At 35.7% G+C, this 20,443-nt stretch overlaps 1 protein-coding gene across 2 annotated transcripts in view; it reads right to left on the bottom strand.

Moving 5' to 3' along the window:
• The window catches only part of ERBB4 (erb-b2 receptor tyrosine kinase 4), a 1,213,162-nt gene that overhangs the window by 350,696 nt on the left and 842,023 nt on the right, over positions 1-20,443 (bottom strand). For both annotated transcript variants that reach the window (XM_065930645.1, XM_065930646.1), the window contains exon 5: positions 5,669-5,734. In XM_065930645.1, the coding sequence (XP_065786717.1) occupies positions 5,669-5,734 (66 nt within the window). The remainder of the gene's footprint in view (positions 1-5,668; positions 5,735-20,443) is intronic.

Raw genomic sequence — 20,443 nt, 5'->3', positions numbered from 1 at the left:
TAATATGCTCTATTCACAATTATCTACACTAAAACAAAGATACTGTTTGTATTAATTTCAATGCTATTTTACTTTAATTAAAAAAAAGATTTTGAGATAACCTAGGTAGGAAGAATACTGTAGAAATAAAAGATGAATCCCTCTAGAAGTTTTCCTTTGGTTAAAATAATGCTTTTCATTAATCAATTTAATGAACAAGCTGAAGCATTCATTTCCTCTTTTTTTTTTTTTTTTGCTGTGACATTTTGGTTTAAAAGGCAACAATGTTTTAACATATTGTCAAGTGCACTTACATTTTTCAATTAGTTTCTAAGCAAGAATCATCCCTTATAAAGCAACTAGAAACTGAAGAATATATTGAGTGGTAATCAGCCGAGAAAATTTGACTTATACAACCGGCAGTTAAGGACAATTATAAGTGCTTTAATGCAAAATGTGTAAGGTTGGGAGAATCAAACTGTAATATTTTGATCTATGCCTGCCTCATCCTCCCAAGCACAGTTCCTAACTGAGATGACAAAAGAAACGCGTAAAATGAAATAACCACCCAGGCTGATAACAGGAGACTAGAGAAAGCTGGCCTGATACTGTGCTTAAAGATAAAAAAGGACATGCAGTATCTATTTTAAATGAGATAAGTGTGATTCATATATCTTGCAGGGACAGAGATAACTTTGTTCCTTTAATCATCACTATTTATTTCTTAAAGCTTAGCCTCTTTCACACCTAAACCTTCTAGCGCAAACCTTAGGACTCAGTTCTTAGGAACAGAGAGAGTTGTCACTCTTACCAGTAAGCCTACTAAATAATACTACTATAAGCTTCAGACTTCACACAGCAGATAAGTTTGTTTCCCCTGACATGAGTACATTAATCCACTGAATCAATTTACTTAAGCTGTGCTGTGCAGCAATGCGGCCACGATTTAACTGAGCTTAAAGCACTTTCAACTTTTGAGTCACGGCTCCATGTACAATGCAGGCCCACAGTACCCTTCATAAGTTCTACTTTGACCTTTTACAACTATGTGAGAAATATTTCTGTTAGGTTTATAGTCATGATACTCTAACACCAAAAAGGATCTTAAAATAATGAATTTAAGCTATTTTAGAAAATCAGACTCCTGAGTAAAACAGGATGGAACACCTGGTTTGATTCTACAAGAACAATTTACTTGCTTTAATATTTACAAAATTCTTTAGATTTTCTAAATTTTTTAAGGAATATTTTAATTTTTAAAATATTTTAGAAAAAAACGTTTTTAAAATAGCTGCTGGCTTCAGAGTTTACAGTATGAAGGTTATCAAATGTCATAGAGGAAAATGGCACATTTGCATTATTCAATATGCAATCAAAGCTAACTGTAACAACCAAAGCAGGATATAAAAGAAGTTGCAACATGTTACTAAATTTTGCTAAAAAATTAAAAATTTTATAGGTATGCATGGTGAACTGTTGTCCAAAGTGCTGAGAAGAAAAATTTTCTTCTACCCTTCTAGATTCTTCTGGCTGGCTTACAAATTATATTGACAGGAGGCAGCTTAACAGAAGAAAGTCAAATAAAAGATTAATAACATGTACGCATGGGAGAAATGCAATAAAACTGAGTCTTGCCAAAATGGCCAAAACTCTCACTTTAAAAACAATATTCAGCTAAAGACAAAGCAGGATGTTGGGAAAAGCTATTTGGGACTCCAACGGTGATGAAGCCAGTTGAGATGGAGGTAGAAAAGTGAATGTTTGGAACACAGAGACAGTGGGATTCAGAGGAATCTAACAGACTGCGAAGTGCCTCCTCATCAAACACACCTAGTTCATGCTATGGGTGTCCGTGGGCACAGTTCCCTTCATGGGATAGCTTATTTATCTGCACTTTTCTAGGAAGTTAGGGGGAAGATCAAAGTTTTCCAAGTTTTCCAAGCCTTAAAAATAGTCAGCCTAAATTAATCCTCATACCAAAGAGACACATTTTAAGGTGGCACATTTTGCCCACCTACAATACTAAGCTGTCTATTTATTAACACTCTCGTCCCACTTCGCAAAATCTATTAAAAACAAAACCTCAAACCTCTTCCTCATTTCTTCTTTTTAAAACTTCTGAATCCTACAGACCTTCCCTCAAACTTATCATCGATATCATCACCATTTTTGCTTTTCCATATCTCTGCTCAGAGATGTTTTCACTCTAATCACCACTCTTCACTTCATTCATCCTAACAAGTCATTCATTATCATGGACTTGTTTTCCTAGGACCTGAATTACTTGTCTTTACTGTGACTTCTTACTCTTTAGTGACGCAGAGGATCATTCCTGGCATATTTGCTGTTTTAGGAGGAAACCCTGTGGGAGGATGTCAGCATTGATATAATGGGGCGAATAATATGTATTTTGAGGTCAGTGTCCTTGGCTAAGGTGTGGAGCTTTTAAATATTTTACCTTTCTTCCTAATATATGCAAAATATCAAAGAGTAATTATTCATAAAAGTAATGAAATATTTGACAAATATGAAATTGAATACCTCCAAAGAAACCCTCACTGAAGTGAATTTGCTTCAGTCATAAGGAAAGAAATCATCTGCAAATGATAAAGATGATGTCTAAAAGATCCTAAAATTCATTTTTGTATGCTCAGTCAATAAAAGCAGGATATTTTCAAAAATTTGCCCAGCTTGTTTTCTGATTTTAAAAAAGTTTAATCAGGGCTCAGAGATAAATACATCTGAAGTAGGTGTTCAGTTCAGTTCAGTCGCTCAGTTGTGTCCGACTCTTTGCGACCCCATGAATCGCAGCACGCCAGGCCTCCCTGCCCATCACCAACTCCCGGAGTTTACTCAAACTCATGTCCATCGAGTCGGTGATGCCATCCAGCCATCTCATCCTCTGTCGTCCCCTCCTCCTCCTGCCTCCAATCCCTCCCAGCATCAGGGTTTTTTCCAATGAGTCAACTCTTTGCATGAGGTGGCCAAAACACTGTAAGGGTAAGTGATAAATTTTAACTAGCAGAAGGGCTATCAGTAATCTAAAGGAAGCTAGAAAAATTTTACATTTCTTTGGAAAAAAAATGTTCATCAAGGACGTCACTTTGCCATGAGCTCTCTAGTTATCTAATATCTCTATAGAATCTCTCATAAGGTCTGTTCTCAAAATTTCTGATTGTACTGCTAAACTTCAGGTCTTAGAATAAATACATCTTTGAGTACTTCCAAAATACATTTTGCCTCAGGATGCTGGGCTCTATAAATATGGATATGTAATTTATCTTTCGAGTGACTCAAAGGAGGAAACAGAGAACAGAAGTGAGTGATAAAGGCAAGCATCCTTCTCTTCACTCCAGTGTTTTTGCTATTTATTCTCCAGTCATCTACGTCAGTATCATTCACAGGGTAGAAGTGGTCTGAAGTTCTGCTCCTACATGCATTCCCTCAGATTTCAGTTGGATTAAGTTTTCTAATAGTATCTCTTTTAGTTTATTATAATATTACCCATTATTTATATTATCCTTAGTATATAGCAAAAATACTTAAACATATAAACCACATTATTATTGTATTGAATTTGATTCCAAAGAAGTAACCCTCTGAGGTAAGTTTAATATCTCCACTTTATAGATATGGTAACTGAGGTTTAAAAATTAAATCACTTTCTTATGCTAGAAAGTGGAAACAACTGAGATTTTTATCGTCTGGCTGACTATAAATCCAGTGTCCTTGTCCCCTAAACTGCTATGCAATATGGTATATAGGAAACAGTATTATTCTTAGGTTCAGGACAGTTAGGTCAAAATCTCAGGTATTACCTGCATAAATTTAACAACTCTCTTAAATATTTCCTGTGTTTACATTTCCCGATTGTGGAATGAGGTTAATGATAACTGACTTCTTTAAATAATAGAAATATTGTGAAAATAAATTTTAAAATGGAAATATTTTATAAACTATAAAAATCCATGCAAATGAATACTATTCTAAAATTTGAGTTTGCATGTATCAGATATAAGTAAATGTTTGTGGAATTAAATTTGATAGACTCTGTGGAGTAGGCACAGTGACCATTAAGCCAATTTTATGTTATTATAGTGAGCTTATAATTTCCATGCTGGAAAATTAGGTGAATTAAATGACTGTGTGGCTGATGATTTGATAACATGAGCTATGGCTTGATAACAGTCTTACTCAAGACTCCCTACCACCCCAACTTTGTGGCAAGTAATAAAACTAATTCAAATGTATTAGAATATTGCATTTATTAAGGTCCTCAAAGAAAGAAGTACATTTGGACATCAGGAAGCCCAGAGAACAAGGAAGCAAAAATGGTCAAAATCGTTCTCTCTCCAATTATCCTTTGCCTCTACATGGCTGATTAATTCTTCGGTGTCACTGAGGACTGGTTATTTCTCCTTTTCATGAATACACATGGCTCCAAAACAGACATCTCAACTAAGTTTAATCTCTCTTTAAGTTTCTAAGGTGGTGTAACCAGCACCTGTCGATCCCAAGTTCAAATTCTCTAGAAAGAGAATCTGATTGGCCCAGCCTGGATTAATTATCTATTATAGGACTTCTTAACCTTTGGTATTATTAACATTGCCTGCTGAATAATTATTCTTTGCTTTGGACATGAGAGTGAGGCTCTCTTGTATTTGTAGGATGACAAAACATTTTGTCCAATGTCACAGTGAATGCCTTTCACACAGTAATCCAATACTACTTTAGAATCCTGCTTAAAATTCTTGCCAAAACATTGCTGCCATAAAACATTGCTTTTCTTAAATAACTTAATTTAAGTCTACATTTTCATCCAACAGTATAAGGAATTTCCACAATATCTAATATTTGTATGTTCAAATTTTTAAATAATATTTTCTGTGTCTTCTATGCTAAAAAAAGAAATACATTTCAAATAGCCTCCACACTCTTTTCCATTTATTATTTCAGCTGTTGTTATTACAGCAGGAAGAAAATTCTTTACCATTTATATGGAGCATTTTGTGTTTCCTTTTAAAAGAAAACATTTATCCTTAAGCTTAGCAAAAGTTCAGTACTGATTTAAGCATCACATCTTTAAGAATGTTAAAACATTAGATATTTGTCTTTATGTTCAGTAAAGTTTGTTTTCAAATATCTTAGCAGTGATGATGATCCTCATACTTATTTTAAGAACTAATACAAAAGATAATATACACTAAGGGCAAGATACATTGTGTTTCATAGTGAATCTATATTTATAATTCACACAGTTTTTATCTCTGTGCCAAGAACAGAGTGGGTACACAGTATCCTTTCCTTTTTTCTTTCTCCAGTGAACGGATAGTCAGGTTACTATTTGGGAAAAGCACTGAAATAGTCAGTTAACCTGAAATTCAGTTAATTATCATTTTGTATACATTTGAATTTCCTACTTCCTCTGATGTACAGGACTCTGAAGTCATTGTTAATATCACCACATCTGTGCTGTATCATTAATCTAAAAACCACAAAGAAATATAAGAAATGATGATGTTTCACTTGAAAGCAATGAAATTAGGCAGTTGACTTACATAGAAACTAGTCTACCACACAGAAGCAAAGCTCATTTTCACGTTTCTGACAACCAGAAGTGTGAAGGGCTTCAGTTATCAAAATTACGTGACCGTTCCACGCCTACGTTCTCTCACTGTTGAACACTTACAAGTCTGGCAGTGATTTTCCGTGGGTCCCCAGCATCGGCCCGTACAGGACTTGTGGCAACGTCCGCCTGTAGAATAGGAAAAAGCATGTGTGCATTATCATCTTTAATCTTTCACTCTGACTGGGAGCTAACATCTCAAAAGAAATATTCCTACTTCTTTATGTGGATTTTTATGTCATACTAGAGTTGAAACATAGCTCATAAAATGCCCATTTAAGTAGCAAAATTTGAATGTCAAATACATACGAAGCAGAGAAATACAATCTCTTGATATTCAAAAATCCTCTCACCATATTACAAGAAAAGGAAATACATGACTTTGTGAATGCTCCTGGATAGTCAGAAGTAAATATTTACATGAAACAAGCTTTACTTCAACTACTGAATATTTTTATTCTACTGATCTATTCTACTTGATATAAATTCAAAAGTTCACAGCCCACTAATATCAACAAACATTAAGGATTAAATCAATAGTGTAAAAGAAGGTGGAGTCGATGAAAACAAAAATATATTACAAACATAGGGTAAACCTTCAGAAAAAAGGTTGTTTACATAATTTAGATTATATCTTTTTGTCAAAGGTCTTTTGTCTCTTTAAAAAATTATTGAAATATGGCTGATTTACAATGTTGTATTAGTTTCAGGTGTACATCAAGGAGTTAGTTTGTACAAATAAGTGTGTGTATGTGTGTGTGCATGTATGTATACACATATTTACATTCTCTTTCATCATAGGTTGTTACAAGATACTGAGTATCACTTTTACGCTATACAGAAAGTCCTGGCTTGTCATCTGTTTTTTATATAGTAGTGTGTATATTTTAATGTCAAACTCCTAATTTTTCCCTCCCCCTTCCCCTTGGGTAACCATCCGTTTGCACTTCGTCTTTTTAAAATTTTTTATTGAGGTATAATTAATATACAGCATTAATAAGTTTCAGGTGTATGCCACAATGATTCACAATTTTTAAAGGTTATTTTCCATTTATAGCTACGAAACAATATTAGCTATATTCCTGTGGAGGAGGACATTCGGAGGTTGTGTCTGAGTTGACCTGTAAGCTGAACCTGGGCGATCAGAGGCTTCTCACCTGCTCCGCTGTCCTTGAAATGTATGTCCCTCTGACTATCCTCATGCTAGCAGCTGTTTCAAGGACATAGCCTTGAGAGAGAAAGGTGTTGCTGAGACCATCTGGACCGCGTAAGTGACCAAATTTAGTTAAGACCTTGACTCAAACTTTTAAGACTCTGACAGGCAGATGCGGAAATCTACTTATCTTGCTGCTGCCCAAGACAAGTCTCATACTTAAGTCCCCTAGCTTATGAAACTTGCCACCTACAAATCCAGTGTGGGCTGCCTCTTTCTTCCACCTCTCCTTGCCTTTTATGTACAGGTGACAATTTGCAAACCAACACTTCATATAAATATTTCAAGCATTTAAAAGAATTAGTTTATTTGGGGAAGTTTAATTTCAATTATTTTTCTAATATCCTCTTCTAAAACTTTTATTGATACTACTTTCTTTCTCAAAGATCAGCCTTTATTTCCTGGGGCCTCATTTTCCTTTTAATGATGATGCTACTATGGGTACTGGCCCCAGTGAAAAAAGCTGTCCCACAGAAAAATTCCCTACAATCACAACAAAAGAATATTAGATAGAAAAAATCATGTGTACTGACTCTCCTTGAAGTTTGCTGTTGAATTTCATAGGTTGACTCCAAACTTTTGTGAGTACAAGGATATGGAATGGGCTTATCTTTAGGGGAAAATGGACACAAAAATTTATCAAAGATAAAATCTTTTCTATAACACACTATTAACCTTTATTGTTAATTTTCTAATATAAATTGTGAATGGCTACACACCTATTCAAGATGTTCATTTTAACATAGCTAAATACATTGTAAAAATTATGGAATAAGGTTATATCAAAGTTTCCATCTTTCCTTGACCCACAGTTTAACCCTTCCTTTTATTTAATTTTTATTTCCTTTTAGATGTGGAAGTTCTTACAACTGGGGCATTTTTGTTTGTTTGTTTGTTCTTGTCTCTCTTTATGAGACTGTATGGACCTAGCATGTTAAAACTTCCACAGTTAACTGACAGATTCGGCAGATACCCTTTCAAAGGCTGACCCTCAGACCATCCTACTGGTCTATTCTTCCACAAGTGAACAGCACTATTTTCAAATTAATACAATACTTAAGCTCAATCCCAGCCACAGTCTTACAAGTATCAAGATCCTGGTCCCAGTGGAGTTTATTTAAAGCAATTCTGTTTGTGAGGCACTGCTACTGACATCACCAGCATACAATATCCTGTCACTCTGCCATCTGTTTATTTAAATCCAAACACATTAGAACTACATAATGCAAGCTCATTCTAGCTGACAGGAAAAGAACTCCATCTGGCCTGAACAATATAACTTTAATCAGTGATAATGATAATTATTATTAAAAACTGACTGGAGTTCTTTTGTATAAAGCTAATAAATCTAAATTGATTTATACCAGCGGAAATTAGAAAGAACTGTGAGACAGAATGGAAAGCATTACAAACTTTTTCTGAGTACAAACTTTTTTGAGAAAGTGGTTAATGTTGATGTCTTTCTTTAGATATGTTAAAATCCTTTAAATTGGCCCATTACATAGTAGTCTGTTAATTGTCTGAAGCAGAGGAAGATCTATCCTTTAATCTATGACTTCTCTAATAGTGTTTGGTTCTAATAAAATATTTAGCTTTATTTATTGTTGATGAACAACTATCTGTAGCTGTTAAAATGTGCTGAGTAACATTAGACATATTAACATCTTCGATGGATCCCCTTTAAATGGATTACATATTTTTTAATCTTCTTATTCTTGCAGTTTCAATTCACCATTTCAAGGCGTACTCTCATATTTAATATAAAAGAAGTATTACTAGAAATTTTATGATTCTTATCAAAATGTGATGGCAAGACCCATTTAGTTGGGCATCAGTGATATAGTGCCTGCACACACACAGACATTTTAAATATTAATAATTTAACTATGATGTCTATGTACTGTTAAGAAATTTTATTTGGTAGTTTCCATTTTTCACTCATATTAAAACAAAAATATTAATCACTCCTAAAAGAGGAACCTAACAATGCTTCTTTTCCAGGGTTTTACTCTGACTTAGATCCCCTCCATCCCTTTTAGAAACCAAATGAAGGTGATCGCTTGGCCCACACATGTCAAGTTCTACAACGATAAGTATGCTGGAGGACCATGAATTGAATCTGCTGCTCCTGAATCAATGGGTGCTCCTTCTGCCCTGTCCTTCATTTCACTGTTTCTAGAGCTCTGAGCCTTTTGATATCCATTCAGGCATTCAGCAGTTCAGCTTTTGGTTTTCAAAACTGTGTGATATACAGCACTTGGGCTAACTTCGTTCGATTCTTGCAGACAACTGAGTAATGTAGTTTTAGGGAGTGTCCCAGGTGGCTCAGAGGTAAAGGATCCTCCTGCCAAGCAGGAGATGCAGGTTTGAGCTCTGGGTCAGGAAGATTCCCTGGCAAAGGAAATGGCAACCCACTTCAATATGCTTCCCTGGAGAATCCCATGGACAGAGACGCCTGGTAGGGTACAGTCCACGGTGTTGCAAAGAGTCAGACACAAGTTGGCAATATGATGCAGGTAGTTTTAGGGACTATTATGTCTAATATTTTTTTAAAAATCTGTTTTTAGCTTTTTTCCCCCAACATTTTTTGTTGCCCAGAAGTGTCTCCTTAGTAATTATTCGTCCAGAACTGGGGAGGAAAAATCTGTTAACTTTTCTTTCCTATTTCTCTCTCATCCAACTATTTATAAGTATTTCTTGAATAGCATCTGCATCTGTGTATCAGGAACTATGAGAAATATTGGAATTAAGCTGAAGCAGAAATGGTTACTGTTCTAAGAAAATTCAGGCTTAATTCAGGGAAAAGGTTTTGGTTATGTTATATCTGATGTCCACCCTCTATATGTTTAAAGAAAGAAGTCAATATATATGATTTTTTCAACAGTCACTCCCCACCCCCAGCTCAAGAAGAAAGAGGTAGACAGAGCCAGGCTGTGGTGGATCATTCCCAGTGTAAAGCCTGGTAGTTCTGAAGTCCATTATGTTCCCCAATATGATTTATCTACAGAACACCCAAAATGAGATCTGCCCAGAGCATCCCAGTGGGGAGAATAAATGTGGCCTCTTATTGTTTGTGTCCCAACAGAAATGCTAATACTTTAACTATGGCTTACTGCCTTATTCAAAACTTTCTTTCTGTCCTCTATTCTCAGATGAGCTGTACCATGGAATGCCTGAGTCCATGGGGAAAAGAGACTGTATATGTCAATAATATTTTAGTGTCACTTCATTTTATAAACTACTTCTCCAGCAGTTTGTTTTTAAAAGGAGGACAGGAAAAAAGAGAAATTAGACACTAGCTTATGTAAATGCACAAACCATTTAGCGGCCCTGAGCCTTTGTCAATGCCATCAAAATCTGCCAATCTCCATGTTTCAATCAACTACATCATTTTTGTTTTCATTATTTATTGTGACAATTCTTTTAAAACTATTTGGGAAAATCCACTAGTTAAAAATACGAACCTGATGTTTCTATTCAGTTTAGTCATAGCATAGTTATTTAAATTAATATTTCTATTTCCTGTCATTCTGACTCAGTTGAAGATCTCTTAACTACATAACAAAAATTTTAAAAAGCATTTCTCTCACTTTAACAAATAATTAAAAAATGAGTGCTGATTATTGCATATAAGTGTTATTTCAATTCACAAGCAGTCACCTCTGTTTGTCAATCCATTATTCATCATTCTCATGCTCATGCCCTGGAGGAGGAAATGGCAGCCCACTCCAGTACTCTTGCCTGGGAAATCCTATGGACAGATGAGCCTAATGGGCTACAGTCCATGGGGTCGCCAAGAGTCAGACACAACTGAAGCGACTGAGATGTTAACAAATAGGACTAAATTTAATCTTTTATGCTTGTCCAGCAGATGTTATTAAAAATGTAGCTTTTGCATTCTTTTTTAGCAGCTAGAATCCCTGAGTCTCTTTGATAATTTTCAGTTCAGTTCAGTTCATTCACTCAGTCATGTCCGATTCTTTGTGACCCCATGGACTACAGCACTCCAGGCCTCCCTGTCCATCACCAACTCCCAGAGTTTACTCAAATTCATGTCCATTGATAATTTTAAGTCATAAATTCATGTTGGAAGTTTTTCTTGTTTGTGAAACTGCCTGACAGCAAGGGCAGGATTTAATATGCACCTCTGTACTGCCTTATGCAAGTAATATGCTGGGATAGTTGAAGAGTTACAAAATATAAAGCCACTGGCAACCATAAAAGATTATATCCCCAAACTGCCCCTAGCTAAAAGGTGATGCCGTTACATCCTTGGAGTCTTCTTTCAGTTCTTTTAAAAACTGGCATTCTTGACCTCTTAACACTACATTTACTGGAGAAAGTGTGAGAGAATAGTATCTTTTTTATGACCATATATTTCAAAAAAGGAAAGTGAAACATTTTTGAAAGTCTACACTAAACCAGTTCCTTTTTTTGACCAGAACATTAAAAGACAAATAAGTCAGTGTCTGCCCTCAAGGAGCTTTCAAAACCAGGAAATAGGCAGGAATACAGGCAAATAAATATGATAATAAAAAACATGGGTATGCATAATGTAGAGAAAAAAAGGTTTTAAAAAAGTATCTCCATTTAAAAAAAAAAGTATCTCCATAGGGGGTAAGCATTTCAATTGGGCTTGGGTGTCTTGTTTATCCAGCAGAAAAGGAGGAGGAGGGAGAAGAGCTCCAGGCTGAAAGGTTAACCTAAACAATGACAGAGACATGGATGTGCATAACTCTTTGGGGCCATAATGAATACTTTATGGTCCCTTGAGCAATCTGCATAGAAATAGTCATTGAAGTATGAGCTTATAAAGCATCTTGAAAGTCTTGGTTGGCCGTTTACTCTGCATAGGTGTTATGGTGTTGGTCAAGATTTTTGAGCTTTGAAAAGATGTGATTTGACTTGCAAGGTAGAACAAGGTGTCAGGGTATGATTCCTAAAAGTTAGTGTTGACATGTGAGTAGCTTGTGCAAAATGCTGATTTTATAGTCTGTGATGAGGTATAGAAACCCATTTTTAAAAAGTAATTCCAAGGATTCCAAGGATAATGTCTCCAAGACAACAAAGCATATAGATAAAAGTATGATACTTCGGCATATAATTCCAAACTCTACTAACATCATGGCCATATTTTGTGACAATTAGATCTGATCAGCTGCTTGGTAACTAAACGTACAGAATTAAACAATGTGAAAATCTAGCAATCTCTCATTTTCAGTGTTTACTCTGATTTGTGAATATATTTCCATTAATTTGCATTTTTGTTTCCCCCCGGAGTCCTAGAAAATACATAGCCTTTATTTTCAAATTTAAATACTTATAAATCACCCTTATGATAGTAAAGTCACAAGATGATTCCAACAAATGATGTATTAGTAGGTTTTAATGGCATTAATGTAATGTGAAATTGCTCTTTTTATCAGATGTTAATATTTCCCTTATTCCTATCTGACAGTTCTCACTGTCATGTGTTTATTTATCCTCACAATTTTTTCTATAGACTTACTTTACATTTTCATATAGTCTTAATTCAATCTTCCTATCTTTATGATTTGAAAGCTAATTATTGAATGGAAACTTTATCATTATAGATTTTGCTCTTCAGAAAAAAACTGAATAGGTATTTTCACTGACTAGAAAGACAAACTTAAAAATTAAATATATATATATATACACATACATACATAAATATAAATATAAATAAATAAATATATATATATATATGGAATTCTTCACCTTCCATGGTGGCTCAGACAGTAAACAATCTGCCTGCAATGCAGGAGTCCTGGGTTCGATCCCTGGGTTGAGAAGATTCTTTGAAGAAGGGAATGGCAACCCATTCCACCATTCTTGCCTGGAAAACCCCATGGACAGAGGAGCCTGGTGGGGTACAGTCCATGGGGTCACAAAGAATTGGATACAACTGAGTGAGTAACACTTCACTTCACCTAGCAGCAAGTTAAATCAAGACTTGGTGTTTAATTGTTTTACTAATTACTGTATTGAAAAAGAAGTAAGGAGTGTCAACCTCATTAACATTTTTACAAGTAGCATCATGTTATTCATTTCAAGCAACCTAAGCCAAAGGATTGAGAGGAACATACCTATTCATGTGATCAAGAGTAATTTTTGACAGAAGGGTGAAATATACCAAGCTCATTCTTCAACACTTCTATCCACCGTTTCCCCATAGGTTCAACAACCTAGGACAAATCTACGATACCAAAGTACGCAGTTATCTTCAAGTCCATGACCACCTCAGGCAGGATTACAGAGGAAGAGCTGATAGGCTGGCCAGTTGGTGTGGCACACAGAATTGCAAAGGTTTCAAAACACTCAGTCTACTTAGCAAATTTTTGATTCTTCTGAGGTCTTCTGTAAACACAGTTTAGCATACGTATGATAATAGCAGAAAACCCAGGTACAAACAGAAGCCTGGGGAAAGTGAGGTGGGAAAACCATTAAGAGTATCATTTTTCAAAACCTCTTTAAGTCATACATAACAAAGGAAACCAGGTACTCTATTAGCATGCTGAGTTCAGATGTTTCTATCTACAAAATCTAAAAGAATGGACTGATGTACACAAATTTCAGTGTCAAAGAGAAATTTGATGATAACCTATTTAGAACATAAGATTGCTACTTATTTACATCCATAGCCTCATGTGATCTTAAGAGTCGCTGCAGCAGCTGCTGCTAAGTCGCTTCAGTCTTAAGAGTTACGGACAGAAGTAATCTAATACATAATACGTCAAGTGAATAGACTAAAGGAATTCTTTCTAAAGTAATTTAATTTCTCATTGAATGGAAAGATCTGATACAATGCTATCTATGATACTACTATTCTGTATATTTTATATTCTCCCAGCATAGTTTTAAACTTCTGTAGACTACTATAACAAACAGGGACAAACTTTAAAGAGAACCATAGCAAAGAAACCAACATGTTCCCTTGATTTTTTTTTTTTCTATGATTTGGAAAGTCATACTATCAATAATAATGATGATTCATATTATAATAATTTTTTTAATTTCCCGAAAAACTGGAAGCTTTCATATTTGATAATGTCAAAGATTTCTATCAAATTAAGCAATTATAAAGCATCAATTATCCCTGCTCATAGCTGTGAACATAAAGTAGAATTCCCCCTACTGAGGAATAGAATTATTTCCAAGCAATGTCAAATGTCATACAAAACATATAAGATGAAGTCTGAGCTAAAGACCTTACTAGCAGACTTAAAAGAATATATTTAGATATGTCTACTGTTTGCAATCAATAATAATGAAAAGAATCAGTAGATTTATGAGCACTTATAACGAACCAACCAGGGCTACTAAGAACATCCCAGAGCATCCTTCATCCTAGATAGAGTGTAGTCTATTTAGATGATATTTGCTTGGAAGTCTGCAGTGTCCAGCTTGTTCAGCCTTATTTTGTGGTGGCCCTTTCAGGAATGCTCTAAAAATTTTATGTATTTTATACACAGTCAATCCTGATATAATCATAATAGATTAAACTCTCTAAAGTTTACATATCTGGACCGTGTGCAAACAGTTTTATGCTTGTAACTCTTTGCAAAATGTCTATACCTGTATGATTAGCAAAAGTTTGAATATTTACATGTCCAAAACGTAATCCCTGATCTTCCCACCCCCACCAAAAATTTATCCTTGTAAAGCCTTCTCCTTCTCAGACAATAGCAGCACAACCTTTTCAGAAATTCATTAGATTCTGAAGTCATTCTCAGCAACACTTTTCCCGTCACATCCTGGATCTAAATTCACTAGCATATCCAGTTGATTCTAACTTTAAAGTACATCTAAGTGTCCAATCATTTTCAAACACCCACATCACTAAACCATTATTATTACTTGCTTGGAAAATGCAATAACCTCCAAACTGGTGTCCTAGTTTCTGCTCTGGCTTCTTTACCATCTCTTCTCAATATATTAGCTGGTGTGGTGCTGTTAATTTGCTAAATTGTGTCCAACTCTTCTGTGACCCCATGGACTGTAGCCTGCCAGACTCCTCTGTCTATAGGATTTCCCAGGCAAGAATGCTGGAGTGGGTTGCCATTTCCTTCTCCAAGGGAGCTTCCTGACCCAGGGATCAAACCTGCATCTCCTGCATTGCAGGTGGATTCTTACCACTGAGTCACATGATGTTCTTCAGTTCAGTTCAGTTTAGTTCAGTCACTCAGTCATATCTGACTCTTTGTGACCCCATGAATCTCAGCATGCCAGGCCTCCCTGTCCATCACCAACTCCCGACGTTTACTCAAACTCATGTCCATTGAGTCGGTGATGCCATCCAACCATCTCATCCTCTGTCGTCCCCTTCTCCTCCTGCCCTCAATCTGTCCCAGCATCAGGGTCTTTTCCAATGAGTTAACTACCAGGTCAAATCCCATTAACTTCCCATTTTTCTCAAAGAAAAAGCCCAAGTTCCTTTTAATGGTCATTGAGATCTGAGAATATTTGGTCTTCTCTTCCAGGCCTCCATAACCTTACCTCCTGCTATTCCCTTTCTGATTCACTCCTCTCACTCTCACTCCTGCTGTTTCTAGAAGATAAACAAAGTGCATGACTCACTTAGAATTTTTATGCTTTTCTTCCCTGGACCTCTCTTTCTTTGATAGCTTGTAGTCAAATGGTTCACCTGTTCTCTTGTTTTTCCTAGACGCCATCTCTCAATGAGGTCTTCTCTTACCTACATTATTTAAGCTAAATATTTCAGATGGATTTTCTAGATTTTACTTCTAACACATGTTCAAATTCAAACTATTTAAAATTCAGAAAATATAAAATAAGATAAATATCATCCATAAACTTTGCATTTTGATGTTATTATATATATATATACACTTATATACAGCTTATAAATTAATAAAATACATAGTTTTGTAATCTGCTATTTTCATAGCAGATATATTTCATATTTTATACCATACATTTTGAAGTGACATTAAACAAATGTGATTTTTTTTGGCTGTTTTTATGTCCCTTCATATGGACATACTATAATTAAATTAACCTTTTAGCTTTATGGAACACTTAGGGTATGCAGGAGATCAGTACATATATTAAAAAAAATACACATTAAGAGACTATCACTAATGTCATGCCTTATTTTAAAGAAGATTTATAGCTTATGGAGGGATGATCTGGATATCAGAAAGAACTTGACTAGGTCCTTTTTTATGTGCTTCTGGAGAACACTGATGGGATCTGACACTGATGTGTGGCTCTGTGGATGCCTGGCACATGTATCAGAACCCTTGATAAAACGACTGATGTCCTGGTGGACCTAGATTTATGAGATGGTTCTAGCAGTGTGTCAAAGGCCTCTGTACATACCTCTCATATTTGACCTTTTCATCACTGAGTTGGATAAAACAATGGAATGTGCTTGCTGTTTTTGAAAATGACACAAGTCTGGACAAAGCAGTGGTTGCTCACACACAGGATAAAAGTTAAGATTTTAAAAGCACTTGGAAAGTAAAATGAGCCAAAAGTAACATAAGAGATTTAATAGGATCAATGTAAATTCCTGCCATGTGTGGCTCTAAATCAGTATTTCATGTGAATGTCAATAGACAGATATACAAAGACGCAGAGTCTACCTTGCATGGGACAGGTAAGACTTTAATTCTCTCTGTTACGAGTTGTGTCATTCCTTAGTCTTTAGTTAGGTTAATTAACTTCTCTATGTGTTCTATTTTTTGCTTTTTGTATTTAAGCGTTTATGTTACACATTAAGGCTTACACTGTGTTGTATAATTCAATCTAGATATCATTATCATCAACCTCACCACATCATCTATAATTTATTAAGCACTTTCTACATTCTAACTAGTAGACTGAGTGCTTTCCACATAGTATCTCATTTAATTTATACAATAGCATCATAAGTGCTACCATTTGTTCCATTTTATCCATAAGAAAACAGAAAGCACCCTTTAAGTGGAAGAAGAGATTAGTTCCTTGATAAAATGTCACTTAGCGTGTTTGTGTCAAAATTTTTTGTTCCTGTCCATTTTTAAATTTCTAATTGACATTTACTTTGATTTTACTGTTTATTTATTGATTCAACTGTAAATGGCAATAAAATTGGCAATTAAATATATTTTAGTAACTATTATGACAGCAGTTTTTGTAACAGAAAATTATAGCTCACAGTTTAGAGAAGATAAAATACTGAAAAATCTATTATTCAAAAGTACTATTGTGCATATAACCAGTTTACAATACTGTCATTTATTGCACTCTGCTCCTATAACTCCTTCTAATGTGCATAAAGCATAAGCTCTGATGTCATTTTCTTTGGGATACATATAGGAAAAGGAGTACATCAAGGCTGTATATTGTCACCCTGCTTATTTAACTTATATGCAGAGTACATCATTAGAAATGCTGGCCTGAAAGAAGTGCAAGATGGAATCAAGATTGCCAGAAGAAATATCAATAATCTCAGATTATGCAGATGACACCACCCATATGTCAGAAAGTGAAGAAGAACTAAAAAACCTCTTGATAAAGGTGAAAGAGGAGAGTGAAAAAGTTGGCTTAAAGCTCAACATTCAGAAAACTAAGATCATGGCATCCGGTCCCATCACTTTATGGCAAATAGATGGAGAAACAGTGATTGACTTTATATTTTGGGGCTCCAAAATCATTGCAGATGGTGACTACAGCCATGAAATTAAAAGACGCTTACTCCTTGGAAGGAAAGTTATGACCAACCTAGACAGCATATTAAAAAGCAGAGGCATTACTTTGCCAAGAAAGGTCCATATAGACAAGGCTATGGTTTTTCCAGTAGTCATGTATGGATGTGAGAGGTGGACTATAAAGAAAGCTGAGCGCTGAAGAATTGATGCTTTTGAACTGTGGTGTTGGAGAAGACTCTTGAGAGTCCCTTGGACTACAAGGAGATCCAACCAGTCCATCCGAAATGAGATCAGTCCTGGGTGTTCATTGGAAGGACTGATGTTGAAGCTGAAACTCCAATACTTTGGCCACCTGATGCAAAGAGCTGACTCATTGGAAGATACCCTGATGTTGGAAAAGATTGAGGGCAAGAGGAGAAGGGGACCACAGAGAATGAGATAGTTGGATGGCATCACCGACTCGATGGACATGGGTTTGGGTGGACTTCGGGAGTTGGTGATGGACAGGGGGCCCTGGCGTGCTGTGGTTCATGGGGTTGCAAAGAGTCAGACACGACTGAGCAACTGAACTGAACTGAAGTCATTTTTATCTGCATCCAGTTTTTTTAATAAGTACAAATGATCTGTTCATTTTTAAAAATATCAAATATCAGTTTCTAGAATACAAGTGCAAAGATGTTAGTCACTCAGTCATCTCCAACTCTTTGCCACCCAAGGACTTAGTCCACCAGCCTCCTCTGTCCATGGAATTCAATTAAGCAGATTAAACATTATAAAGTGTTACTAATGATTGCATTGAGAACCATTAGTAAACAGAACATAGAAAACATGTATTTCTAACAATGTTTAGAAATTACAATACTAGAGATCATTAATATTGTTATCTAATAAATCAGCAAGTGTAAGGTACGTTAAAAATATATGATCTATCTATTATATTAAAAGGTAGTATCTTTGGCAACATCGATATTCAAAACATAGGTATAAACTTGGAAGCAAGCAAAAGCAAAAATCTGACTCCCATAAATGAGACTTGCTCTACAGGCCAGATTTACTTTTGACCTTTGTATTTACATATCTAACTGCTAGTTGGTTATCATAACCTCTATAGCATATGGGCAGTTGAAACTTAATAGATAATAACAACTGAATCAATCATATTTTCTACTAAATTGACCTCTCTTTGAACATTGAATATATATATATTCTGCTTGTGCTTGTGCTAAGTTGCTTCAGTCTTATCTGACTCTGCAATACTATGAACTGCAGCACAGGAGGCTCCTCTGTTTTCTCTCTCCAAGGCTTTTCCCAAAAAAGACTAAATCAGGTCTTATTTAACATTGAATAGAATTCCTTTGTGCCATATGGTAGGTCTTCATTGGTTATTCATTTAAAATATAGCAGTGTGGACATGTCAACCGCATGTTCAGTTTTCACTATTTACAGTTGATGGGACCTTAGGCAACAAACTTTACCTGAGCTGACTTTCCTCATTTATAAAATATAGATGATGATACTTGCTTCCTATATATGTTAGAGGTGATTAAGTTGAATGGTGTATCTAAAGCACCTGGCATGCAATAAGCATCAATCCATGTTACTTCCTTTCTCCTTCCCTCACTATATTGTATATAAAAATATAAAGATAAACAAAGAGAGGCAGAGATGGAGTTGGTCAGCAGAGGTAATACAGAAGACAAATGAAGCAATCTGGAGACAGACATGTTTATGCAGACAGTTGAAATGATCAGTGAGGCATCAAAATCAAGCTATGGGAAAGAGGGAACCTGTGACATCTTAGGAACTTTGACAGGCTTTGTCGATAGGGACAGTGGGTTCCAGAGGTCTCTGCAAGCATTGAGAAGCCATAGTAACAACAGGAATGTTATTAATAATCCAAAAGCAGTTAAATCTCTCTCCACTACTGGAATATCACACTCTTGAATATTTCAGCTCAGTTACATGAAAGGAGGGAGAGGGGGCAGAGAATATACCAAAGTACGTGACAAAAACAGAAACATACAGATGCACAATCCTTTGGATTAGTGCAGACAATTACATTTCATTGATGGTGGGGTCTCTGCCCACCCCATAACGCTCATTTTTGAGACTGCTAGTCAGAGGTGCTAATGAATCCCCAAGGAATCATAACCGGGTACATGTTCAGTTTGTGAGTGGTCTCACATTTGAGAAGCATGACTCAACAGCCAAAATTCACATGAAAGAACTTTACTCCTCCCAAAGGGTATTTTAAATGAGATCCAAAGTTTTGCCCATGGCCACAATTCTAAATATTAGCTCTCACTCTCATAAGTCTTTCATTCACTACAACCCTATCCTCCAAGCTCTCTCTTTCTCTCTCTCTCTTCCTGCCTTGTCCCATCACAAAGCTTTCAATTTTCTACTCTCTTCCCATTGTGTTATTATTATGGCATGACTGACTTTGACATTCTCCCTAAATTGATTTTATTCCATCCAGATCTCTGGTGAAATGATTCTCTGCTCATTTTTTTTTTAATGCACTTATATCCTAAGTGTACAATACAACATTCTAGGGAGACTGTGTGTGTGTGTGTGTGTGTGTGTGTGTGTGTGTGTGTGTGTAGTTATAAGGGACAGCTTGGTCCAATGCACTGGAAAGATCAGGCTGGCAGACACAGAATGTTTGAGCAGGTGGGAAAGGAAGACCCCAAATATTCCCACATTTGTTGTTTATATTCTATCAGAGTACTCATTACTTAAGAAGTGATATACAGGTTCTATTTCACGATGAACCGTATGAAATTCCCAATATCTGTGTATGGCATGGTTTCCATGAGCATCCTGTTTTCATCTGCTTTCTACTTGACAACTCCAATATAGATCTATCTCCCCTATGAATTAATAAGAAATAGGTATTATCATGAGACAACTGAAATGGATGACATTATTACAAGTTTCTTGAGGGAA

Source organism: Muntiacus reevesi, chromosome 3 (genome assembly GCF_963930625.1).
Source record: "Muntiacus reevesi chromosome 3, mMunRee1.1, whole genome shotgun sequence".
NCBI classification, from domain to species: Eukaryota; Metazoa; Chordata; class Mammalia; order Artiodactyla; family Cervidae; genus Muntiacus; species Muntiacus reevesi.
This window is presented reverse-complemented; position numbering and strand designations above follow the sequence as displayed.